The 26,136-nt window shown below is 36.8% G+C and overlaps 5 protein-coding genes across 13 annotated transcripts in view; 3 read left to right on the forward strand and 2 right to left on the reverse strand.

Annotated features, from left to right (window-relative positions):
- LOC107224650 (transferrin) overlaps nucleotides 1-1,349 on the reverse strand; it is a 7,829-nt gene extending 6,480 nt beyond the window's left edge. For 2 of the 4 annotated variants that reach the window (XM_015664787.2, XM_046743250.1), the window contains exon 1: nucleotides 639-773. In XM_015664787.2, the coding sequence (XP_015520273.2) occupies nucleotides 639-732 (94 nt within the window). In that variant the 5' untranslated portion in view covers nucleotides 733-773. Of the gene's footprint in view, nucleotides 1-59; nucleotides 173-638; nucleotides 774-1,086 lie in introns of those variants that run through there. The other 2 variants (XM_046743251.1, XM_046743252.1) reach the window with 2 other exon arrangements.
- Nucleotides 675-9,780, forward strand: LOC107224642 (major facilitator superfamily domain-containing protein 6). 3 transcript variants are annotated; one of them, XM_046743255.1, is made up of 12 exons: nucleotides 675-744; nucleotides 5,087-5,157; nucleotides 5,230-5,531; nucleotides 5,637-6,033; nucleotides 6,343-6,530; nucleotides 6,931-7,067; nucleotides 7,263-7,378; nucleotides 7,470-7,715; nucleotides 7,807-7,959; nucleotides 8,031-9,392; nucleotides 9,497-9,604; nucleotides 9,747-9,780. In XM_046743255.1, exons 2-10 carry the CDS (start codon nucleotides 5,091-5,093, stop codon nucleotides 8,114-8,116), a joined length of 1,692 nt encoding a protein of 563 aa, XP_046599211.1. In that variant the 5' UTR covers nucleotides 675-744; nucleotides 5,087-5,090; the 3' UTR covers nucleotides 8,117-9,392; nucleotides 9,497-9,604; nucleotides 9,747-9,780. The 3 variants fall into 3 exon arrangements, with proteins under 3 accessions (XP_046599211.1, XP_046599210.1, XP_046599209.1); XM_046743254.1 differs by lacking the exon at nucleotides 675-744 and adding an exon at nucleotides 1,746-3,565; XM_046743253.1 differs by lacking the exon at nucleotides 675-744 and adding an exon at nucleotides 4,067-4,366.
- LOC107224646 (F-box/WD repeat-containing protein 4) lies at nucleotides 9,405-11,226 on the forward strand. Its single transcript, XM_015664784.2, has 7 exons — nucleotides 9,405-9,604; nucleotides 9,747-10,025; nucleotides 10,112-10,250; nucleotides 10,365-10,525; nucleotides 10,621-10,749; nucleotides 10,846-10,993; nucleotides 11,083-11,226. Exons 1-7 carry the CDS (start codon nucleotides 9,405-9,407, stop codon nucleotides 11,224-11,226), a joined length of 1,200 nt encoding a protein of 399 aa, XP_015520270.1.
- Nucleotides 11,222-24,379, forward strand: LOC124295059. Its single transcript, XM_046743242.1, has 11 exons — nucleotides 11,222-12,557; nucleotides 12,975-13,094; nucleotides 13,666-19,157; nucleotides 19,347-19,830; nucleotides 19,926-20,895; nucleotides 21,102-21,335; nucleotides 22,431-22,652; nucleotides 22,931-23,113; nucleotides 23,201-23,418; nucleotides 23,526-23,681; nucleotides 23,794-24,379. Exons 3-11 carry the CDS (start codon nucleotides 14,041-14,043, stop codon nucleotides 24,001-24,003), a joined length of 7,794 nt encoding a protein of 2,597 aa, XP_046599198.1. The 5' UTR covers nucleotides 11,222-12,557; nucleotides 12,975-13,094; nucleotides 13,666-14,040; the 3' UTR covers nucleotides 24,004-24,379.
- Nucleotides 24,380-24,574: 195 nt separating this feature from the next.
- LOC107224648 (transmembrane protein 230) overlaps nucleotides 24,575-26,136 on the reverse strand; it is a 32,919-nt gene continuing 31,357 nt past the window's right edge. For 3 of the 4 annotated variants that reach the window (XM_046743267.1, XM_046743264.1, XM_046743266.1), the window contains 3 exons: nucleotides 25,566-25,681; nucleotides 25,272-25,394; nucleotides 24,575-25,204 (listed from right to left, as the gene is read on the reverse strand). In XM_046743267.1, coding sequence (XP_046599223.1) covers nucleotides 25,067-25,204; nucleotides 25,272-25,394; nucleotides 25,566-25,658 — 354 coding nt within the window. In that variant the 5' untranslated portion in view covers nucleotides 25,659-25,681 and the 3' untranslated portion in view covers nucleotides 24,575-25,066. Of the gene's footprint in view, nucleotides 25,205-25,271; nucleotides 25,395-25,565; nucleotides 25,682-25,744; nucleotides 25,818-26,136 lie in introns of those variants that run through there. The other variant, XM_046743263.1, reaches the window with a different exon arrangement.

The raw sequence follows: 26,136 nt of genomic DNA on the forward strand, positions 1-26,136 counted from the left end.
ATTATTTGCACATGCCGATTATGTCGACGCATTACACAGACATGTACGTTCAACTGTACCTTTACGTTTATTATACGCATAACTGTACATACTTGTAATTATGATCACACCAGTCAACCTTGCCATTTGCCATACAAGATTCTAGCAAAAGTCAGAAGTTTACTGGCGTATTTATAGCCAGGTTTCTACATGTACCTATGCAAACATGCGCGGTACTAGTGACAGTTGTAATTCGGGCTTTCAATCATGCGTTTTTTAAATTGACGTAATATTATTTACGATCTTTTCCGGTATACTTTTTCCTCGGGACCTGTTGATCAGGTATTCTGCAAATCTGAGAACGCAGTTTTTCAATGAATATGTAACGGCTACAGGAAAAACCCTGAGCTATAAATACAGCCACTACATTCTGTCGGTCACTTATTGTTAGTCATTTGCGACGTTGAATCAGTGATATCCAAAGGTCGGCCGCGTTCCTATGTACTTGTATTGAAACGCCCCTGTGTTTACGCCGTCCAAATTACCGCTTGGCTGCAGACACACTTCGGTAATATTAAAAAATAGGATATTTACTCCCATTCATTTAATTTACACCTCTAGTCGTGATATATTCTTTAATCTTTCGAATTCCAGCTTACATTTGTCGTCGGCGTTGACGGAACCGTGGTTCAAAAGCAGAGCCAGAAGAGCGAAGAAAGCCTGCAGTAGTAGCGAGCTCAGCCCTTTCATCATGAAATAAGAATGGTGCAATTCAATATAATTTTATATCCTCCTCTCGTCTTCTTCGCAGATTGACCCCCGACAACTTAGGAATTATAGATAAGCGTGAACTGTTATTATCAGAACGAACAATAACACCGAGTAAACTTATATCACAGAAAAACCACTTTTACCGCCGGTCCGAGTTAGCTCCGTGATTTTATTGTTGTGGGTATAAGTCTTTGAACGTGCACTGCGAAAGGCGGCCAGTGTAGGCACGTAAAACTGATTAGTCAACGGTTATAATCACCGCGCATGCAATGATATATAGTGTCACGTGTGAGTTCAACGCGGTTGTGAAAATTTGCATGTCCCTATTATACGTACCTACGTATGCAACCAATTAACGCGTTAACATTTTATTCGAGAAAATTTCTTTGGCGCCATTCAGTCGGATAATTAAGCCGGCCCTAATCACGAGGGTGATCGCTGATTCCTTCCGGGTAAAACGAGCGATGCGTTGCCATAGAAAGACCGTTTGACTGATGAAAATTGACCGAATAATCGCCGATTAAATTGCAAAACAAACCGCGATACGTCCTACCGCAATCTCCACTCGCAGAGGCTGACCGAACGACTAACCAACCGATGAGCCAACAGACTAGACCCCCAGGCAGATACAAGCTTATGTGTGTACAGTTCTCAGACTCGATTGGGCGAAAGAATTCTGGCTGAACTTGAACGCAATGCGGCCTGGACGTCAAATTCGTCGCCCATTGGCAGAGATTTTTAATAAAATACCTCTCACTCTCTGTATAACTCTACCTGATCTTTTTAGTTTCGTACGCTCTGATCGTCATTCACTTGGACTTGTTAAATCGATTACTTTTTATATTTACTTTCTTATCTCCGCATTCCAGTAGAAAAATTATAAAAGCATATTATTAGTCACATGTCGATGAAGTAGAATTGCTTATGTTTTGTTACTTCGGATAGAGATTATTGTTCAGCTTGCGATGGGATAATGTGGAGGCATAGTTTAGTTGAGAAGCGATTCGTTGGAAGGAGACGATTACGCACGCTAGATTCCATGTATTCCATACGGCGTTTTGTTCTTTTATTGATTGCTAATGTTGTGCTTAATTAAGGCTCGACTGCGTGAATTTTTTGCAACGATGTTGACGCCAATGCAGTTTCTTTCTGATTCAAGCACGCGTTAATTAGGTTCGTACATAGATAACCGTTATAATTATTCCGTCGAGGGGCATGAATGAAGGAATTTTGCCCTTGCCCGCACATCATTAATTTAATGCTGCACCCCGCAATGAACTATTCCATTCTCGATAACGATAACAATAATTGAAACGTATTTAATCTTGTAACTCTCATTCGTATTCGGAAACTTTACGATTTGTTTTTATTTTTTTCAATTTTTATCCGATTCACACGTTCGGCAAATAAGTTTTAAGTTCCCAACGGCATTGTTTACCGAACATATTATATGTATGTATATTCCATAAGCTAGTGCGGTGATAATTAAGTTGTATATCTCGTAACAGATATATTCATTATTTTCTGTGAAAACTATTCAACACTGTAAGATCCTGCTTGATAAATACAACTGAAGTCGTAAACAGTATTTTTGGGAGCAAATAATCCGGTTCAATTCAAAATCGTACAAACAAAGTACAGAAATAAATTACACAGTTCTTTGTGCAATAGAGTCGTATTATTTAACATCCTACAATTATGATGGTGTTTAGGTAATACATACTACGTACATGGTTATATATCTATCTATAAATAAATGACATAGTACAGAATAACGGTACAAGTTGTAAGCGTGTAATACGTGCAATTGCCGCACTGTCGTCACTCGTTATAAGGATCTCTCTAATTGTAAGCTCGATGACAGTGCTTTCAAAGTTCAAAACCGTGTTGTCCAATCGTACATCTCGCGTACGCAGTTCATACCTGAGTTGAATACATCACCGATTCGACACACACTTAGGTATATACGATATCCGGTAGTAGTAGTTAGTAGTAGTAGTAGCAGTAATAGCAGTAGTAGTAAGTAGTTGAGCGAGCCGTATCATTTACAGCATATCGCAGTAGCTCCGGTTAATCTGCGCTCATAAATACACGGTTCATTTGCACAAATGTCTAGATAAAAGAGCATTTGTCACGATATCGGGTTGGAGTTAAACGTGGATTACAATTGTACATCTCTAGTCAATTTTCAAAGATCGGGGAAAACTCGGTGATAAAAACTTTATAGCTCTTGAAGAGCACGCTACCTAACCCAGTGCGTTGCAGTCGTCAAAGCTGCGAAGAATCTATTCCGACGCTACTCCCACTCGGAATAATAATTCTGATTAAAAGTCTCTCGGCATCTCGAGAATCTCACACACGCAATTGGAACTTCGTGAGAGTTCGGAGCTCTTCGGTAATCCTCGGTACGTGTTTTCGGTGTTCGAACGAATCTGCCGCGTGTGGCTGACATTTGTCGCAGTGTGACCGTCGTAGCCTCTGGTTAGGCGTAGAGCGAACACTTGTAACTCAGGGTCTTGTGTAAACATTGGTGCAAACCGCTGGGAACACGATTATTGTACGGACGCACGTGATGGTGGTGACATAGCGATGAGATAAACCTTCTCCCAATATTAAACGGGAATTAAAAGCGCTTGAAAGCTCGAAATTGCTCTGCGCGTGCCCTGCAGTGTATTGGATCACAATTGTGCCCTATTAGAATGCGTTTCGTGGCGCCAGAATTGAACTCCACCCAGTGTCACCGTCAAGCCAGTCACTCCCGGCAGGATCTCGACTGCTCTACAGTTACGGGGAATCGGGAATCAGAAAATTGACGGTGAGTTTGATCTTTACTCATAGCCGTCATTGTTCAGCAAAGTTTTCACTGCTTGGGTGAAAGTTTTGCAAAATTTTTGGCTGAATATTTTTGCTGTGGTTATAACCGTGGTTCTCTATTTGATTTTGTCTTCCATCGAGATCGAGGATTTGCATATTACAATTTTTATACGCAATTTACTCAGTGGCGAGTCTTTCTAACAGTAACTTTGCGTATGGATAGGATGCGACGAAGCTGAAGCTAGCAGGTAAAGTTAGCAGGCGAACATGTTAAACTTTTTGGAATTAGAAAAATTCACTTGAGTTTTATCCTCATAAGTCTATAAAAGTAACGGGGATTCAAGGTACTTCACAAAATTTGTATTTTTGGACTTCATTATTTTATTCGAATGAACATTAAAACATTTGCCTGCAAATTATGGCTGCTAGCTTCAGTTTCATTAAGATGTCCATTTGCACCTAGTATAAATATTATTTAACATTTAACAATGATCTGAAGGTCGATGGCCATTGCCCCCGTACGTATTATCTTATCACGATAATTCGATTGCGCGGATGTGTATTAAGACGAAAGAACACACGCACAGTGGATATTATGATGTGAAATTTTTCAAGTTATCAGTAACAATGCGATTCCCCTACTCGGAAAATTACATCGCGTGCAGTGAGGCAATGAACACGTTTTGCGATAATTTTAAAAATTGAAGACAGACAACCGAGCCACTGAAGGCCAGATTTTAATATGCTGTGTGCACTTGACTTCAAATTCGCGCCAATAATCTACATCTTTGAGACGCTGCATGTAAGTTTTTTCAGTCGAACTGTACTCAGTAGGGTGAAGTAAACTTTCTCGCTACTACCTGAAGTCACATAAGTACCATCCGTAGACAAAATTTTTAACAAACCTTGTGATTCGCGGGTCTCATTTGAGTACTGAAAGGTAAGGAAATCTCGTTCTCGTTACTTGTGTAAGTCATGCATAGTCTCGTTCTTCTTAACATCGTTAGACGCAACGAGCACTACGTCAGGCAAGTTGATACCAATTGTGCCTAACTTTTTTCTTCTGTATTGTAAGTGATTGGAGAACGGTCAGGCATTAGGGTAGACCGAGGTTGAATAGCTACCCTGAGAAAAAAGAGGAAATATAATTCTACATCATTTTTTATTTGATAATCTCCAGAATACACACACCGTCACTTTTACTCGATGAAATGCTAAAAAGTCAATCGAAACCGCGTGAAATGGACACCACAAATTTTATACAAGAGACGTGAAATTAAACTATCGTTATTACTGATATACTTATTTCGTCACTCACTTTTATAAAAAATCAATAAAAATTACTAATTATAAGGAATAAACCGAAACTTAGATTCAATGTTGTGTTGAAAATAGATGAAAACAAATAAATGAAAGTATAAAGCATCAGGCGTAGGTTGAGATGAAATTAAGGATTATCATTTCGGCATAGTGACATTTAATTTCATTACCAATTTAATGTCATTATGGGAATATATTACAGGAAAATGGCCAGGTTTAAGTTGAATTACAGTCAGCTGCCGGTGAAGGCGCACTTCTTCTTCTTCATGGCCGGTACGTAAAATCGGATAAGTATGTGATCGTGATCGATAGCCATTTTTAAAATCCTCTGGTGTTCTGTTTCAGCGATGGGACCGATCTTACCGTTTCTACCGGTTTACGGAAAACAGTTAGGTGTATCGCCGGTAGTGATGGGCAGCATAACTGCTATTCTGCCGATTTTGTTTATGATAGCAAAGCCGATGTTTGGTCTGCTCGTTGACTACTTCCGCTCTTGCCGGAAGGTACTCTTCATCGCTCTGCTTACAGCGACCAGCTTGGCTTTCATGTTTCTACATTTCCTCCCTAGCCTACCGGGGCCCATTTTACCCGAAGATCATGCTTTCCGGGGAGTTTCCTGTTCGACAATGGACGCATGCAATTTCCAGGTTTACGACAAGCGAATACCATTACACTTACGATTAAATCTCGTCCTATAATCCCGACTTTTAAGTACCTGCATACTCATCGGACCAAGTTTTGGTATATTCCAGGAAATCGAAATACCAGAGACCTGTTTTTCCGGACGAATTATCAACTGCAACTGGACTTGTTCAGACAGTTTCAGTTTCACTCAGCCGATCTACTTCGCCGGCGATCACAGAGGGAATTTATCCCGAAGTTCAACCTGTTTGGCAAGTAAACGGGTCAATGTTGATTATATTAGTTCCGAACGTCAGAACGAAACGAAAATTGATTGCACTACGATCGAAAATTTCGATCGCGACATTTGTAACGTAACTTGCGAACGACTGGAGGAGAATCTCGAGTTGTCAAGCTGTCTTTACACCTCGGCAACGTTTTGGGGATTCGTGCTTCTCATGTCCCTCGGGAATATCGGCTTCAACATCTCCAACTGCGTCAGCGATGCAATCTGCTTTGACGTTCTCGGCAAGTTTTTTTTTCTTCTTCTTTTATGATTTTATATTACGCACGAACTCGCAGCTATTGCACATGTTTGTTCGATGATTGCAATGATATTTTAATCAAACTAAGCGTGATGTTCGTAACGTTAGTAAAAGATTCAAGTCGTAGAGCTGCAGCAAGTGCACATATCATGTGACAAACACCAGTGTACCTACAGTGTTTCTTTCTTCCAGTATTTAGATTTGACAAAACGCGGGAATAATTATTATACCTAACGTTGAAATACGGATCTCACGTTTCCTTATGCACGCGTTTCTTTTCTTTTTTTTATAGGGGATGACGGACAGATGGGATATGGAAGGCAAAGGGTATGGGGAACGATTGGATTTGGTGTCGCAGCGTTTCTCGCTGGATTTGCCGTGGATGCGTGGTCTCAGGGTCAGACCAAAGTTTACACACCCGCCTTTATCCTCATTTTTATTTTCACCTGCTTGGACCTTGCTTGCTGTGTCAAGTTGGAGGTGAGTTTTGTGGCGAATAACTAAATTATCTAACTAACAGACCGAATTTCAGCTCCTTGTTACAGAAATAGACTTTTAATCACTTGATTCGAAAGGAAGTCTCGAAAAATTTGGACCACCTTCTTTTTCCATGGATAATCAGTTTCCAATCAATGTATAATGCTAACGCAATTGAGGCAATACTCTTACAATTAGGAAAATCACGAGATTTATATGTACAACAATTATTGCCAATGTACGAGGGTACAAAGTGTGTCGAGATGTATTGCATAACAGTCATGTCTTGACTTGTCACAATCAACTTTATCAGAGTTGATACATCGTATCAACGTTGTAACAACACTAACCAAACAAAACCTTTGTAATCGTGTAAAATGATTTGCATTGTCTTTTATTGCAGCTACCAATCATGTCCAAATCGGAGAACATCTTAAATGACGTATGGAAGCTATTGCGTCATAAGCCAATTGCGATATTTTTGTGCTTTGCAACTCTGGCTGGAATTCTCGACAGTTTTGTCATATACTTTTTATTCTGGTCAGTACGAAAGTCTTGAATATTTAACTTTTAATTCTAGCCATCGCATTTTGAAGACCAGATCTATCCGTATCATTATTGTATCTTATTGTGTAATTTATATTACATCTTGATTGCTGAAATTTTCGTCACTCTTTGTAAAATGTACATTCCTAAATACTAAGTGATACTAATGTCTACAGTGACGTTAAACAGGTATGTCGAGGATCTAGCAGAGACAACGGGTGACATGGGACAGATAAAACTGATCGAGGGTTTGATTGTAGCTGCTGAAACTTTGGGAGGAGAAGTTATCTTCTTTTCCCTGTCTGGTGAGATTTTGCACCGTTTGTTTATAAGTTCTCAACTTCACTTTTATCTTGTCGTGTTTTCCTTGTAACACAACACCGTTGTACGCTGCAGGTGCAATATTGAAGAAAATCGGGTTCGGGTACAGTTTTGTATTCTGTTTCTGCTGCTACTCGCTTCGACTGGGTCTCATCTCCCTGGCACCGACTCCTTGGTGGATACTTCCAATCGAGTTTTTCATGCAGGGCCCGACTTACGCTCTCTGCTACACGACTATAGTCGCTTATGCAAGCGTCGTATCGCCCCCGGGAACCTCTGCAACAGTTCAAGGCATAGTTGCTGGAATGGACGACGGCTTAGGTGGGATAGTTCATTTTACTTACTCTGCGAAGGACGAATCTTTGAAAACTTGTTCAGTCTTTAACTCGCAATTTACGCCACCACTTCACAGGATTCGCAGTGGGAAGTCTAGTCGGTGGGATTTTGTACAAACGAATTGGCGGATCTCGAACCCTTCAATTATACTCATTAGGAGCGTTAGTTTCGGCGTCTGCATATTTAATGCTACACTTGCTGTACCTGAAAGATGCAATGCCCAAAAAAGGTAAATATTTATTTAGTCGTCTGTTTTGTACGGACAATCGTTATGCTTCAATGAATTATTTTTTTCTACAGGTAACCGAGAAGGCATTGAATACAAATGTCCAAACGATGCCGAAGACTCGAATCTAGATGAAAAAGAAATAACAATTTGTCAATAAAACGATAAACATAATGTAAATGAAATTAATGGTTTTGATCGATGAATTATATAACAGGGTTGTCCGAGCTAATCCCACCAACTCTCAGACCGTACAACCTTCAATTAGTTTCTTTCGGTATTTTGCTGTATCGTGTCAGAAAATTTTTTATTTTTTCAATTTTCCACGCTCAACATTTTCGAAGCGTATCGAGTCAAAAGTTGTCCATTTTTTGACCGTTATATTTCGGAAACTAATCGTCATGCGAAACCAAATGTACAAATTTTGGAAAATTGAACGAACTATTCAATACAAAGTGTTTCGTAACTTCATTTTCAGAACAACATCATTTTTCTTTCGAAAGCTAGACCATTTTTATTTTTCAAATTCTTTTATGTTGATTCCTTGGGTCCATTAACAACTACCAAAAATATTGTATTCTGGGTAAAAAAAAAATTACCCAGTCAGAATGTTGTATGTATCACAGTTTAAGAAGAGGATCAGTGAGGGCAGCAGATAAAAGTAACTGTAAAAAATTGCCGATAAAAATATTGTCAATTTCTTTCTGAAAGCTGTTCGATGTTCTAAAGTACATGTACTTTGTGACACACATTTAGACATTTGAAGCTATTTCAAATAGTTGAATTCGAATCTGAAATTAAATTTTCAAATTCAAAGTCCCAAAAAGTTTTCTTACACACTACAACGAAATACCCAAAGAAAATTATATCGAAGGTAGTGAGGTCTGACGGTGAGTCGGTTTAATATAGATAGCCCTGCAATAGACTGTACTTATTATAATTTACAAGATAGATAGCTAAGTTACACACACACTCAATTTTTTTTTTTTTAACTTTACTCAATTGAGTTGCTAATAACAGTTAATATTTTTTGCCTTAATATAGTTCTACGAATTGTAATACCATTACCACCGCAGTTTGTATCTTTAGATTTTTCAAAATCTCAGGCAAAGTTTGATAATTTTGTTGTTGTAAGTTTAATTTTTTTCATTTTTTCATCTTTCATCGAAAAAGAAAATGATTATTATGGAGTGAGAAAATACAATAAACAATTAATTTTGTAATTAAATACGAAACCCCTGAAGTGTAATTGAATCGAAGGGTAATTTCGCTATTTTGAATCCCAATCACATTCAAGTAACACATTTAATTCAATAAGAGAGATAAGTACACGGAAACAAAGACCCGACAGCTACTTTTGGACAATCTACTGAGATCCGGGGATCCCCCCACCGACTAACTGCCAACGGAAACGGTGAAAAGGAGGAAATCACGTGGTGGGTAATAAAATGACAGATGTCTTGCATCTGGACGAATTGCCGTCTGACGTTTTGATCATAATATTTGATTTTTGTCATGCCTTCGACCTGGTGCGCCTCAGTGAAGTGTGCACACGGTTCCACGATATTCTCAGGAGCGACGTGTGTTGGATTAAAAAGAGTAAACGGGCACTGGTGACCAACCAGTCCTCGAAAAGATTCCGCGAAAGGTAAGTTAGGTTATGTTATGTCACTCGATCATTCCGCTGCTAAACAAAATCAAATCGATATCTACTCACGCTAATTCTTTCATGTTTGAGACACGTTTTCATCCTCGTAATATCGCTCTACAGAATTTTGTAAATTTTTCAGATGCTACACCTTACTTCCTCTGCGAAACAAATGGCACGTATCGCAAAATTGGAAAGATGGAAGATACGCCAAGCGTACTTATCTCACTCAAAAGGCTAAGTTGATGCCATGGCTTCAACTCACTGCAAACACTCTGTGGTGGGGTGCCGGTACTCAGATTTTCGGTTTCAGACGTTACGCACGGTTTAATCCGGTTGATCCGATATTCAAGATTGATACGCACAATTCGGACGTCTGTCGATTTGTTGTGAGGGACTGGATAGTGCTCGCCGGATTCAGGTACAAACATTTTTCTTATAATGTCAACCTGCATTCACCAGTGTGCAACAAACTGTTAGTTTGTAATAAAAAATGGTATTCTACAGAGACGGCAGCATACGTTGCTGGGATGGAATTACGAACAAAGAAATATTCAACGCGCAAGATACTCATGCCTCTGACGTAGACGCGGTAGACTTGACCTCGGATGTGATTATCACTGGTTCACGAGACCGAACTGTTAAGGTTTATTCATTTCTGCAATTTCAAGTATTCACCATGTACCAAAGTATTTGATTAAGAAGACAGACAGCAAGCTACAACTGAAATATTATATCTCTCATCGCTCTACTTGTTCAGATTTGGCCAACTAGGATCAACGACAACAGTTCACCGTTGGCAGCTATTAATTTATTGGATAGAATTTGGTCGATAGCAGCAGATCCAACGGGTCATACATTCTGTGCTGGTTCAGCTGGTAATAACAACGTTGCACCTCTACACATATTTGACGTAGAATGGTGATTATTTGACGAAGTTTCAAAATATCACAAACATTGTCACTTGTCTGACTTTTGACTTTCTTTCTTGCTATCGTTATCTCTGTTTCTTTTAGCGGGGGGGAAGTTAACGTATTTAGACAACGGTGGAGAAAAGGAGCTGGTATTTTGGACATTATTTGGAATGATCCTCAGACATTGCTCACCTGTGGTTATGACACGTGTATCAGAAAATGGGATATCAGGTACTTTTTATTTTACTGAGTAATAATCTTTTGTGATAGACTTTGTATTCGCCAATTCACAACTCGAAATTTCAATCTTATTCCTTATTCTCACAGATCAGGAACCTGTGTAGGAGCCTGGGCAGATCCAACTGATGCTACAGTTTATTGCCTATCAACGGATTACCGCTACACCATGGTTTCTGGGACACAGTTTAACGGAGAAGCTGTGCTCTGGGATCAAAGAAAATTCAAATACATACAGGTAATTGTACAACAAATGATGATACATATCTCTCGACGTTGTACAATAGTGTAGGGATATTTTTAGTGAAATGTGATATGTTTCTTTAGATGTATCAGCATCGCTGCTCAAGTCCGGTGTATAGCATATCTTTCGACAACTGTTACCTGTATGGAGCAATGGACCAGTGCCTGTTTCAATTAAAATTCTCTGGATACGGATACGAAGAAAAGAATTATCGTAACTTATTTTGACGGCAAAACCAGAATTAATCGTCATGCTGATTCGCGTTTTAGATATAAGTTGAGAATCGATTCACTGGTTCAGAACCACTGTAAAGATAATTGATAATTGATAGTGTAAATATGTGCGGTAGCGTGAATAATCTGATATGACTAAACATATCGAAGAAACTGCAGAGTTTGTTTCAATTTATTTTTGTAAATACTGTATATTTGGGAAACTTACGTTAACCGGAACTTGCCACACGTCCTATGTTGAAATGACTTCTCTAATCGTGTCGGTTGAAACGAATAAAACTATTCTTGGAAGCATGTACAGTACTTATATAGTTATCTCTTTAATTTTTGTCATTTTACCTATTCACTAAATAGTTTTTGTATATTATTTATAGATTCTATCAGTGATTGTCGCTGCATATGAAATTGATTAGAGGATACTTTTTTTTGCATAGACTTTGGCGAATAAAATTTCAATGAAATCCGTTGACTGAAGATTCCTGAGTCATTGCCGAAACTAAAACATGAAATAGGAAAAAGTACCTAATCGTTAAAAGTTTTGAATCACTAATGCAACCATATTCAAGTTAAAGCGGTATAAAGTGCAATTAGAACAAAATCACAAGTACTAAAAACGTCTACTGAATCGGTGAATTGATTGAACAATTGCACGCAATTGCGAACACAGCCGCATTCTGGTCAACGGTTAGAATCTTGAAATAACTTTTATATTTTCGACAAAATTACCGAAAGAATTACCTTCGGTTAAAAATTGCTAATTGAATTCTATATTTATACAGAAATCAGTGAGAAAAATTATATTTCGGCGGAACTGTCATTGAATAAACGGGCAGCGCACAAAGATTCGACGTGTGGTTAAAATTGGCGGTTAATCATGGCTGCTTTTGGCGCTTTGATTGTAGGGGTCCCTAGATTTCCACTAGAATTCATAGAACTTCTAGACTTCCGCGTGTCAGGTGAAATTCCCTAGACTGAATAGTGGAATCTTACGTTGGCTACCATAATTTCGACGATTACTTTCGATAACTCGGAACACCGAACGACCCAGAAACACTTGAATATTTTCGCGGCGTACAGTCTTGGACTGAGATGCTAAAGTATTTCGACCATAATTTTAAGTAATCTGAACACTTGAGGAAGATTTTTCGAATTCGCGTATAACTACTCTTCCAGGCCTCATCGCACTGCGTATGAAGTCGATTGGTAATCCAACACATCACTAAAAGCAACATAGTTAGGCTATAAATATTGACCCTAAATTTGGTACACACGTGGTGGAGAAGGACGCTTAGACGAACGAGCCGTGAGGAATTTTTTCATTCCCCGTGAGTTACCTTTAATTATTTTTCGCCATAAGATTTCAGATGAGAAATGGTGATTATTATCACCACGTAATTTTCAGACTGTTCGCATTATCAAACCAATAAATACTTATATGTAAGACAGTGGAATCGTAAACTCGACGTTGGCACAACACAATTTTTTAACCATCCTTACTTCCATCGTCGTCTTTCTTTCAAGCCCGCAGCTGTCACTTGGATACTAGTAAATTTTCAACTTTCATTGTGATTATTCAATTGTTTTGTCGGCTTTGCACGGTGTAAAAAATTAATTGCTCTAACTCTGTCAACTGTTGTGGCTTGGCTTTGCTGACAGTCTTTTTTTATACTTATATGTACCATAATTGTAAAGTCGGATAAAACGCTAAGAAGATTATATCTTTTTTTCTCTGGAATGTATAGTCGGCCAAATTTCCCAGAAGAAATTTTTCTCATGGCAAATAATAAACTGCGTAAGAGATATACACCAACATTTGATGTGAAATAAATCTTAGCAGATTGGTCAACTAAGTCATTCAACTGGTACGTAAATTGATTTCACGTTACAAAAATTTCGATACACTCAATTTCGTCGTAATACTTATTAAATTTAGTCCTTAGAATATGCAACACAGCAGACTCAAATGCGTTGAAAATATCCTCATGGATCTAACCTTGTGTTTCTACACGGTTGTTCACACCTATTATTTAAGAAAATGATTTCAATTTTTAGAGTGCCCTATAACTGCCTAGTTATTAGTGATATTTTATATTTTTTTTACCAAGTTCATTCAGCTACACAAAAATTGAATACGATAGTTATGTAATTAATTCTAATCTATTATCATGGAGAAACTTTGACAGAATCGACTTCTTATATTTTTCCACTGTATTGTAGATACTTGTATAATTACAACACAAATGTGTTCGACAATTTAAAACATTTTGAGAAAATATGCACCTAAACATATTTATGATATGGATTATCCTGCTGCCTGTTGAATTATTTAGTTATAATCCTTCTATCAACAAGTTAAATGTATACATTTTCTTTCCATTTGCCTTAGTTCTCAAATGCTTGATAGTTAATAATTTTTATGCCATTTTAATTTAGCCGAACCAAGGTATTGATACAAGCAAGGTTTCGTAGGAGTTATCTTTCCTTCAGGAACAACACTGGGGCTATAGAGGTCGTTAACAATAACGTGGACCAAACCACATCAAAAAGCTGGTAAAGATGTAATTGTCGGAATTAACTGCAACAAAAGAAGATTATACAAAAATGAATGATAGAGCCTGAAAAAATGCTGAATGGTGCTGACGATCACCCGAATCTTGAAGGTTGAAAGGCCATATTATAAAGATTATAATTTTATTATTATAAGGAAACATTTAGAATATCAAGGACAACAGAGATATGCAATATTAAAGCTTTATGGAACGTAGATCTTGATTAAGTTAGCTACGAATTGACTCAACATTAGAGAACATGGCACCAGTCAAGAAACAAAAGCAACAACTTCACCAACTTAAACAAGAAACTGAATCAGATATGAAGGAGGTAAATAATAACTCTGCAGCTGGGTGTGAAAAAATTATTGCACTTCCGGCATGGACACCACCAACAATATTTAAGTTGAAGAGTAAGGAGGATGAAAAACATGTTCAGAAATTTTATGCAGGCACATCACAGCAGCAGACTTTAGTCTCATTGGTAACTGCAAAGACACATGACGATGTATGGACCTCAGCAACAGTGTTGAAATTAGATAATCAGGAGGAGGAAAAACATGTTCGGAGTTCTGATGCAGGTACATCACAGCAGCAAACTTCAATTTCATCCGTATCTATAAAGAAACGTGATGATCTTTCAAGTGGAAATGCAGAATTGGATATACCGACTACAAAATCTAGAACAAGAAATAGTCTGCCAAAAAGATTAATTGCATCACAGCCATCGGTGATAGATAGTGAATCACCAAATGAAGCTACAAATATCACTACCGATTCGATATTAAAGTTTATTAAGCCTCCACCCGAATGCAGCTATATCACACGCAGCCTTCTTAAAAAATTGAAAGCATCGAAACTTAGAAATGTGAACAATGATGATTCGGAGATCAACAATAAAGGTACGCCAACTGTCACTTCAGCGAAAACTCATTCAGTACCTGAGGTAACAAAAGAGAAAACTAAATGTACATATATGTGTGGAGAAAAGCTGGCGAAAAAATCACGAAAATCAAAGTCAGTAGGGACAAGTTCTAATGCTTCAGCTGACTCAAAAGATTTCAACTTTACTAGTTTAAAAGTAATGGATTCAACACCAGAAATGGGGAAGTTAAACTCCAAATGTAATCGCAACTGGAAGGACCTAACATCATGGAGGAAATCACAAAAACTGCAGCCAAGTGATAATCTTGATACAGCAAATGATGATACATTTATAGCATCTCAAGTGGGAAATAATTCCATGTCAAAGACTGCAGTATGCAAAACTACTTGTACACGTGAATGTAGAGAAAAACTTTATGATCATTGTGGCGACTCATTATCAGACAGTACAAACAAAGTAGACTCAATATCGACATCTATGAAGTCACAAATTGAATTTATGTATGAAGAAACCGATAAATTGCAAGGCAACCTTGTGCAATCTGAAATAGTGAATATAAGTATTACTCCGGAACCTGAAGCTAAAATAAACGTTTCAAAGCGAAAGACAGTGAAACGTAGATCTATAAAGGTGATTGACAAACTAAAGAGCTCTGGCACATTGATGGTGAATAAAAATTCTTCAGTTCGCTCTGTAGATTTATCATCCACCAGTTGCACAGAATCAGATTCAACACCGCATGTACCGACGGAAAAAGTCAAATGTACACGTCAACCAAAAAATAGAGTACAAAAAGATCTTATAAAGACAAATCAATTAAAAAGGCCTAGTATTCTCACATGCAAAGTTGAAAATAATTATCCACCAACTAGAATTATAACTGATTCAACATCAGAAACATCGAAGTCTGAAACAGTGATGACCGAATGTTTACCAAAGCCTGTAGTCAGTTCTGAAAAAATGCTGATGTCGTCAAACCAAGAAGAGATGGGCAAAGTTGAAAACACGTATCCAGCAACTGGAACTATAACTGATTCAACATCAGAGACATCGATGTCAGAAATAGTAATGGCTGAATATTTACCAAAGCCTGTAGTCAAACGTCGTAAAATGCGGATGTCATCGAACCAAGAAGAGACAGGCAAAGTTGAAAATATGTATCCAGCAACTGGAACTATAACTGATTCAATATCAGAGACATCAAAGTCAAAAATAGTGATGTTTGAATGTTTACCAAAGCCTGTAGTCGAATATCAAAAAATGCAGATGTCCTCAAACCAAGAGGAGATGGTCGATACGCATGTTGTTAAGGATTCGGTGTCTACAAAAATGCCAAAGCCAAATATTCAAATGACACATGAATGTCGAGCAGCCAAGGCACAGACGAATTCTCAGACTCCCGAAACAAATGACAAGGCTTTGAGTGAAATCGTGTTTACACCTTCGAAGCACAGTACAAATATTGGTATAGCAATAAGCCCAAGTAAATCGAAAAGTACACGAACCCGGAAATGGATCAGAGTACAAAAGAACTTGATGAATTCGACAGTCGAAGGGATGGAATATCACCCTGTAATTAAGACCAAGGGTTCTGTTTGTGAGTCAAATAAAAAAAAATATTCAGCCGAACTTAATACGAAAGATTTAGATAACGATGAATGTATATTCACTAAATGTAAAGAACGATTAAGTTCAATTTCCGATGTAGTAAAAAATGAGGATCTATTACATTCAAATTTGTACCAACCAAGAGTTTTACTCCGTGACATCGCTTACGACAAGGAATTGCCACAAAAACAAAGGGACATATTATTGAAAAAAAACACATCGCGAGACGTCACCGCTACTCTGAGTACCAAACAGTGGATCAAATGTAATACTTCTGAAGTTTTTTCTGAGTCTTGTAGTGAAAATGATCAATCACTTACATCTTCGAATACCGATTTGATAGTCCATAGGCATAAATGTCCGAATCTTCAAGAACAACAACTGCACACCCCATTTCTATTAATGAACCCTGGACCAATAGAGCCTGTACGTGGTACAAATAGTAGTAGCACAGTAAGTGACGCAGATGGTCTGTCTTCATTGATTGAATATCCCCTAAAAGGACAAAAATTTTCTGATGCGACTGGATTACCTTTAGAACCATGCAGCCCCACTAAGATACATAATATTGAAAAAAACCTAACGGAACCTATTGTGACTGATCAAGAAAATAATCTAACCGAAGCACTTTTTAAAAAAGGGGATTTGGAATTTCCATTGGACTTGCGTGTCAATGCTTCCATAACTTCTGCGACGAATGAATCACAATTTTTACCATGCAACGATAACTCAGTTAAATTAGATACCTCTGACTTCAATTTAACAAATAATAGTGATGAATGCAACAATGAAAAGCTAATGCCTTGCCATTCAATTCTACAGGTCGCAGAAAGTATTCAAGTAAGATGTACCGACTCAATATGTAATCCAAATCGAACGCCTGTAAAGTCTGAGAAATTGAATTCCTCAAATGGTCTGTCATTAAAAGTATCGATACCAATATGTTTTACAGACACAAATTCTGGGCAGGTGGTCAAACTTTTAAAGGAAGAAAAATTGGCACTAGTTAACAAAAGTGAAACTCATAGTTCTCTCAAATTGTTAGAAATCCAAGGAGTAAAAAAAAGTCAAGAGGCTAAGGAGATAATTTTGGGTGAAAAATGTAACGTACCATTCGACTTGATAGAAGATCCCAAATCAGCAGGTGCAGACAATAATTATGACAATATTGGGTTAACAACAACATTAGACCTAATCAACATAGAAGATGATAACAGAAGCTGTTTTGCAGAAACACTGAAAAACTGCATCACCGATATTTCCTCTGTACCAACAGTAGCAGAACAGCCTATACATCAATCAACACCTATTGGAAAAAAACGGCCCAAAATTGTCAGTGACGAGATTCTCCCCAAAGATACAATAACATTTCCTTGTAGCAAAGATGTGTCACTAGAATTATTTAAATCTGACACTAACGACAGAATACATCAGAATGATTTTGACGATGTTGGCAAAAATCAAGATTGGCTAATGGCATTTAACAGTCATTCAGCAGAACAGGATGACAAAAATAATATAAAGTCAGAACATAGTTGGGGGAAGAGAGATACAGACCAAATTCCTAGCACGGGTGCACAACCTTTTGATCCCTCTAAGTTATTGACTTATTATTGTCCTGAGTTAGCTACATTTTATTCCATCAATGATTCTACCAAGAATAACCAGGGCGAAATTACATTACCAGATCCTGATGTCTTTAACGACAATAGCAGACTGAATCACAATGCTCTGTCAGTGCCAAATACAGTGGAAACTGAAACAAACGCGGGCAACACTGACCTATCACTAAAAGATGATGTTGGTATATCTAAAGGTAAAACCGAACTTGGGAATGCGTTCGGGGGTGTCGTTGCTTCGAGAGTTGATTATGTTGATAATAAAATGGATACGGAATCGTCTGAAATAATCGATACTGAGTCAACAAGCAAGCCATCTCCACTTATTGCTGAACTAACTATCGCTAACTTGAGAAATTTTACAAAAATCTCGAATACTACGGCTGAGTCTGAACGCACCTGGTGCGTTGAAACACATCAGTATTATACGTCGCATAAAGACGAAAAACGCAAAAAACTTCCGAACATTAATGAAGTACCAGACAATCGTAATGATTTAAGCGAGGCTACGAAATCAGAGCTAGAAAATCAAACTCAATCTCTTCCGATGAAAATGAAACAGCGGAAACGGAAATGGATAAGTGATAATAGTAATAAAGCTCAGGATCCTGCACCATTGAGTGGGAAAAGAATACAACTGAAGAGAAACAGATGGAGCGTCAGTGGTCCAGGAGATCTTGAAAGTACGATGAATTACCCAAAATCAAACTCAGCTAAATCAAATACTTCTATTGTTTCTACCGGTTCAAGCACTGTTGCGCAAAATAAACAGTCATCTAAGAACGGCAGTCCAATAAAAAAATTTGTTGTTCCTATAAACGACGAAACTCAACAGCTGGAGCTAAAAACTGAAAATTTACTGCCAAATATGAATATTCTTCCTACCTCTTTTGGCAAAACTAATATTGATAATAATTCTGAATCATCTAAATGTAGTTTTTGTGAAGACAATATTTTACCAAAGTGGCCTTCGACATCCCCAAAAGATACTGAGGGTTTTAATTGCAATAGTGACTTCAACAAGAATGGAAATTTAACAAATTCAGTATCAGCAAGCCCATTGTCTTCTCAAAATTTGGTACTGAATATTCGGGAGTCTGATAGGTCTACTCTGACAAAAGAAATAATTGGCCAAAACCTGGGAAAAAGTGACATAGGACTTGATAAAGGTCAGTCGACAAATGAAAGCGCAAAAGAAGATTTGGACTATGAATATGACGATTGCATTTCTTTATTCGCAGAATCTATAGTGATAACAAATGTGTAAGTGCGAAAAATTCTTTTTATGCAAGTATGTTCTATTGGGCAATTTGTATTGCAATTAGGATTGTTCGTATTCCATTCATGTATTTTTTGAAAGTATTATTGGTATTGTAGAATGCAGTAATATACATACATATATTTTATGCAGACATCACTAAATCGCTAACTCCTACTGTATTCTGCTTCTAGTGATCAGAGCATAAATTTCATGGATGGTGCCAAGACGTCACCTTGTAAAACCCAAAATTCATCAGAAAGATCATACGAAGATATAAAAGACTTTGCTGCCTATTATAACAAAAATCTAGAAGAGTGCAATGCAGCCTACGAATTCGGTTATGAAACTGAAAGGAATGGCTATACTACTTCGAACATTATAATACCGTTTGACACTAAAAATAGCAATAATTGCTTGAATTTTAATAATAATTCATCGAATACGATTCCAGTGCCTCAGGTGAACACACAATATTCTGAAACTGAATTTTCCTCAGCAATAAATCCCCCTATATCAAATCTTAATAGTTCGTCAAGTATGAGAGGTAGACTTGGCATTAGACAAGAAACACAAAACGCAGTCTCTACTTTTACATCAAGAATCTTCTGGAGGCATTGCTTTCACATTCTAAGGTTCGGTTACTGTAAGAGAAAGCATTGCCATTTTATACATAATGTAAGTAACTTTCTATTGCATTTTCTTGAAATATGGTGCATTATTTATAATCATAAATACTGAAGATTGTTTCTCTTTTATTATCATGCTTGTAGCTGACACCAAGTCTACAGAACCTTGATCAGAAAGATCTGGACTATATCGTCGAAGTAATAGCTTATTCCCAAATCAATGGTTTCACACATCTGATCAAAAATGTATACCATCAAGTTGTTACTCAAATGGATGCTCGTAATATCATTGAATTGTTCCATAAATTATACTGTAAAAGACAACTTAACGAGCACCTCGTAAACTGTACAGTACATGCTTTGATCTCAACTGGAATGTCTTTGCGGAATATTTTTAGTAATATGGCATTACTGCTTGATGAAAATGACAGCGGTCCAATAGAATATCTTATAGAATTTATCGGTGAGATGACCCAGCCAGGCACCTACTGGGATACATTTCGCGATTTCCTGATCAAAATACCCCCTTCGGGGAGAAGAATCGCCAGAGTGATACATGAATTGGTCGATATCAATAAGGATAAATCACATATTGAAGATGTGTACAGAAACTTTATAAACAAACTTAGTCTAAATCAAGTATCAATGATAAATATCAATCTTAGAAACCGGCTCAATTCCATACTCATGAAAAATGATATCATTCACAGAAACATTCAATATTCCTATACTCCAGTTTCTACTCAAAATGACAGCTCAAATCTTATGTTGGAAACTAACGTCGGTAGAAACATTAATAAAGAACTAATTGAGATACCTGGCATACACTCACCGGATAGTACACAATATAGCGACAGTGGATTACTATTATCTCGAACGAGCCAGCGATCTAGCTTACAAGGACCTGCTAACACATCGTCCTTGCTCATAAGTCGAGATGATAGCCCAAGAAGTATGGCAGCTGATCCAAACGTTTTCAATCAGAAGAGGAATGCTGGAATACGAAGCAATCCTCTAGTTACAAAGTTCTCAGCCACCTCAAGTAGCAGAACATCTGAAGCTGAAGCTGAAGCTGTTGATTTAACCAGTGATTCCTACAAGGTCCACCTTATAGGTAGATATTAATTATATTTCTATTCTAATCGAACTTCAAATTATTTGTGTAACTGTTTTCGGATTAGATTAAAATTTCTTGGAATATGTGTCAAAAATATGTAAAATTTGGGGAAATAAATTTTTATGGATCATTGGAGATCGAAATATAATAGTGTTGTTCAATTTTTTTTTTTTTGACAATAATTGCATCACAATTAATTTTAGAAAATTTGAAAGAGCCACAGTCAGTGTACAGAAACCGTCACTGGCAGTTTCACCTTGATATGACCATTGTAAAAGAATCGTTGAAGCACCAAGATTACGAAGGGGTTCTAAAAATCCTCAACAAATATTCAAATGTGGTGGAAAAAACACTATTCACTACAAGCTGTTACAGGATGTTACACAAAAACGTGATTATGTCAGCGTATCATATGAAGAATATGATAAAGTTGTCAGGTAATAAACACTTTTAACAAGCAGATTGGACATTCTTTCTCGTACTATATAACTCACTTTATATACTTGGACTTCACTGACAAAGTAATATTATTCCTCAAGCAATCAACTGAGATACATATTACCGCATAATTAAGAACTAATAAAAAGAAATCTAAAACCCTGGTGAGTTCTGTGATACTAACAAATGTATTAAAGATATTCGTTAATTGTAACTATGGATTGACGAAAATTTTGTTTCCAGCTTCAATATGTCGTGACTTAAATCTTCTTTCTTGCTGTACACAATCAGTTGAACGTTTTTCAATTTTTTAATATTCAACCGTGAACTTTCAAGAAATTAAAGTTGGTGACAGCGTTTTGGTTTCAAAACTTTGACTTTTCTGCAAGCAGAAATAATTGAATGTTCTCAAATTTCAGCAGAGTTTTATTGTGAACGATTTGTCATTTTTAAAATGAGTCTGTTATTTCAGGATTATTATTAATTAAAGGCCATCAACATTTTGTATTATTCGGATATACATGCTGCAATGTATTAATTACCACAGAACACTGCTCAGCAGAGATTTTTAGTCAATAAATCTTGATTTTGTCTCAGACGATTAGTTTTTAGAAGGACAAATCCCATGCATTTAGATAACGCATTTAAAAAAGTTAAAATAATCATCCAAGAAAATCGTCTCTGTTACGTCAAATTAAGTAGATAAAATTCTATGTACATCGTCTTCTTTAAAAACATATCTGTTGTTTTTTTTCTTTGTAATTTTGAATTATAGTCGCATGGACAAATACTGGTCATAAATTTCCATATTTTTAATTTTATCGATGTATGTACTTAGGAATCGAAGCGGCAAACATCACCATATTTATGTAACAAAGATTCTGGTTCATCTAATATCATTTATTGATTTTTTTTTTACTCAATCTAGATGTAATTATATACAGCTATTGATAAAACTTGCAAAGGCTTCAATACATAGAAGAAGTTTGACACATAATGTATGATATATTTATACAGTTAATAAAACTTTATATTCAGTAAAAAAAAATGCTGTCTTTTCATTCACCTAACATTTTCATTTTTGGACTTTTCAGTCCGGATGGGGGTCAATAAATCCCTGAGTCAAACGTTATTCTACTTGGGAATGTACACGATGATCGAGTTGTGCGATGCTGGTGCATGGGTAATTGCGTACAGTTTATTCAAGCCCTTGCAAGCCACTGGCTTAATGGAAAATATTGCCGAATATGCACTGATATCTGCTGAAATCTGTATAGCTAACGGACGTCCGTTGAAGGCTTTCACCATATTGAAACGTGAGTTAGCAGCACACGTCTTATTCCAACAACTCAGAATCTTTAATGAGTAGAATAAGAAAATATACCTCTATGTAGATTTTCACACGAGGTGCATGCTTTAGGTGAATACCGTTTCCGCCAAATTTTAAAATCCCATCTTATATTGACAAAATACAACTTATCGATGACATTTTATCTCACCGATCATTACCATCTTTTTCACAAAAATTTGATGACTACTTGTTAGCCGTACTGGTGGGCCTGTATACCTAGTGCTATCTAATACTATGTTGCAGAAAGCAACATGTTTTGTACAAATCCAAGCAAGTGGCTCGTTACTAGCAATCCAAATGACGAACGTGTTAGAGTCATGATAATAAATCTGTTGTTAGATGTTTTGTGTCAGGAGTTGCCTGAGCAGGCATTTTATATTTTCACTTACCTGCTTGGAGATCAAAGTCGTATTTATCATCCCATAGGTGAGTTTCTTATAACAGATAAAACTTGAAGAGACCAATGGTAGTTGCGCTATATGTTAGAAATTGATGGATTATCTGTTTTTCCAGATCTTACTGCATATACAGATAATCTTGTGACTGGTATTCTAAATGGAAAGTGTAATGACTTAGTGCCAGAAATAGCAAAAATAATTATCGAAAATAACTTCTCGCTGAGCAATTCAGTGTTCCAATCTCTAGTTATAAACTTATTTAAGAAGGATTTGAAACGATGTAAACAGCTTTATCGTTATGGCACATGGCTTGGAGTGTATCCGATAGTGGGGGTAAATAATATTTGGAATATCAATCTCTCTTTGGACTGTCGCGAAAAATTTCATGCATATGAGAATGTAATTTTTTGAAATATAACATGTGATTATTCGATTACTAGTTGACAGTTCCCCTTCGCATATTAATAAAGACAAATTGGATGAGAGAAGAAATATATTTGGCAGTTTTAAACTTCTTAGAGACACTATCTGTGGAGGTAGGACATGCCGTTGATCAAATTCGTCCTCATCAATTTTCAATACATTTAGTTTTTGAGGTGAGTTGGTGGCTACAGCAATGAATTAGCTTTCATTCAATCGAATTGTGGGAATTGTTACTGCTCCAAGCAATTACATCACAAGAATTTAAATCCTGGATCTTTTTGTCAGCTCGCCCCATTTAAACAGCAGCTGCCTGACAGTGAAGATCAGATTTGTAACAGCGATGAACTGAAAATGAGTAAAAAGCTCATGAAAACTGTTTTACAAGAAGAATTCTATCCCCCGTTAAAAACAGGGTGTAAGGAGAGAGAAAGACTCATGAAATTACAAAGTCGTACAGTTGTCAACTACTTGAAATGTATGAGTGCACTACAGTGACCTGTTCTGCATTTGGATTTGTTTCTAGGAGTCAATCGAACCTCGAGTTCAGTATGAAACTGAACCATTGTGTTCAAGCATTGAATGTGTATTAAATTGTTTGGATACAGTTTTTTCCAACAATAATTCACTAGAAAATAATTGAAGAAACCGCTGCTTTCTTGGAACATAATCATTTATTTAGATTTACTCTACATGTTTTATAATTGACGGATTGAAATTCTTAAAAGTACTTCAGATGCTATACAATCATTTTTATTTTTGTTTATGTCTTTCTGTGATACTGTATTCATTAAATTTAATCCGCAATTTTTTATGAAATGTATGAATCACTGTTATAGTTTATTTTAATCTAGTTTTCAATAATTATAGACTTGCAAGTACGGGCATATTCTTCTGACACTAGGATTATTTGCTTCTCTTTCCAATACATATTTCTACGCAGAGAAGCAAATAAGCCTACTCAATTTGACTGTTGATCACAAAGTCAAAGAAATATGTTTTATAACGAGTACACCAATATTAATCAAACTCATGGGTAATAGTACATAATTAATAAAATACCAAGTACTCATATTGTAAGATTTCACAGTTTATTAGTTATTATATAAATACAACGCCAACATGTTACATTATCTATGGACAATTAATTATTTTAATGAGAATAAAATTATATTTTCAATAAAGATATCGACGCGTATTCTATAAATGCACCAAATTCGGTCCCGATGCCTCAATGCAGTTAAGTCACGATCATTTTCCAATAAACTATTACGACTTTCTTGAATTACCAGTGGAGTAATTTACAAGAAACAAATGGGATTCAACTGATGCTCCAGGTAATACCTTGGTTGCAGCAAAAGTTGGGCACGTTAGATCAGTCGTTTCGTCATACATTTCCAAATGTACACGAGAATTAAGTATTGAATAAAAATGTTTGAATATCTACTCAACTCTGTTCAACACGCTAGTCAATATTCATTTGAAAATTATTTTGTACGCACTATTCAAGTAGAATGATTAGAAAGCACGTTTGGTATATTACATTAGGTACAAAAGTATTCTACTCGAATTCGGGGATATCATCAAAGGAATAGCCCGGCACTTTTCGGTATGCAAGAATTGCCACTCTGACATGATAAGCTCCAGGAATAAACATTAGGATACCCAGAATAATCACTGGCCACATTCGATCCGCATACTGTGGAATGAAAAACAAGGTTTGTAGAATAATAAAGAGTATATAAATGTTGCACGTTTCTGGTCACCTTAGAATCGATATGCCCGCTGACAATCAGGCTGCCTACAATGAGCATGACAGTTCCTCCGACGAACAGAACTGCTGCCAGGGCAATAGCCTTCCATGGTATCTTCACCGGCGGATGCAAGAACTGAAAAAATTGAAAACCATGTTCGTTGATTATCGTCAGTTTACAACAACTGCACGTTGCAATACAGAAAGTTCTTTCTCTCAGTTGTGTAATGTTCTGTGAATGAAATGGGTGATGAACAATGCTCAATTTACCGGTTGGAGGTTATGTAGGTAAATAAATACATCATACCTGTGCGTCTACGAAACCGTTGTCGGTTTCGGTGAGTTGTGTGTAATCCACGTTGTCGAATTGTCTTTCACCTCTACCCTTTCTTCGGATCATGCTCAGTCTATCCACAATGGTATCTGAAAAAATAAGTAACGATGTACACTGCAGGAGTCTACTTGACAAACAGCGACTTTACGAACACGTGATAAGACTATTAGGAACATTGGCAAGTTGCCCGGAATACTCGTTCGCCTTCATTTTATTTAAACAATGACCATGTCGCAATAGGTGTAGAAAATGAACGGTGAAGTAGTAACGAATAACGATATTCTTTGGAATAACGTAGGAATGACTAAACATTTGTAGGCATTAATTGAAATTACTGCACAGCTATTGCTATTTGATTCGGCATAATATTTTACACGAAGATTACCTGCAAGCTCACTTGATGTCAATTACAGAAAGACAGAGTTTGTCTCTAAATTAATTATGATAAGTATGTTCTAACTATTAATGAAGAATCCTTGGACATTACAGAATGATGACAGAGATTCGATTCTACAGAACCCAATCTGATAGAATGGAACGAGTG

This window comes from Neodiprion lecontei, chromosome 6 (assembly GCF_021901455.1).
Source record: "Neodiprion lecontei isolate iyNeoLeco1 chromosome 6, iyNeoLeco1.1, whole genome shotgun sequence".
Classification (NCBI taxonomy): Eukaryota; Metazoa; Arthropoda; class Insecta; order Hymenoptera; family Diprionidae; genus Neodiprion; species Neodiprion lecontei.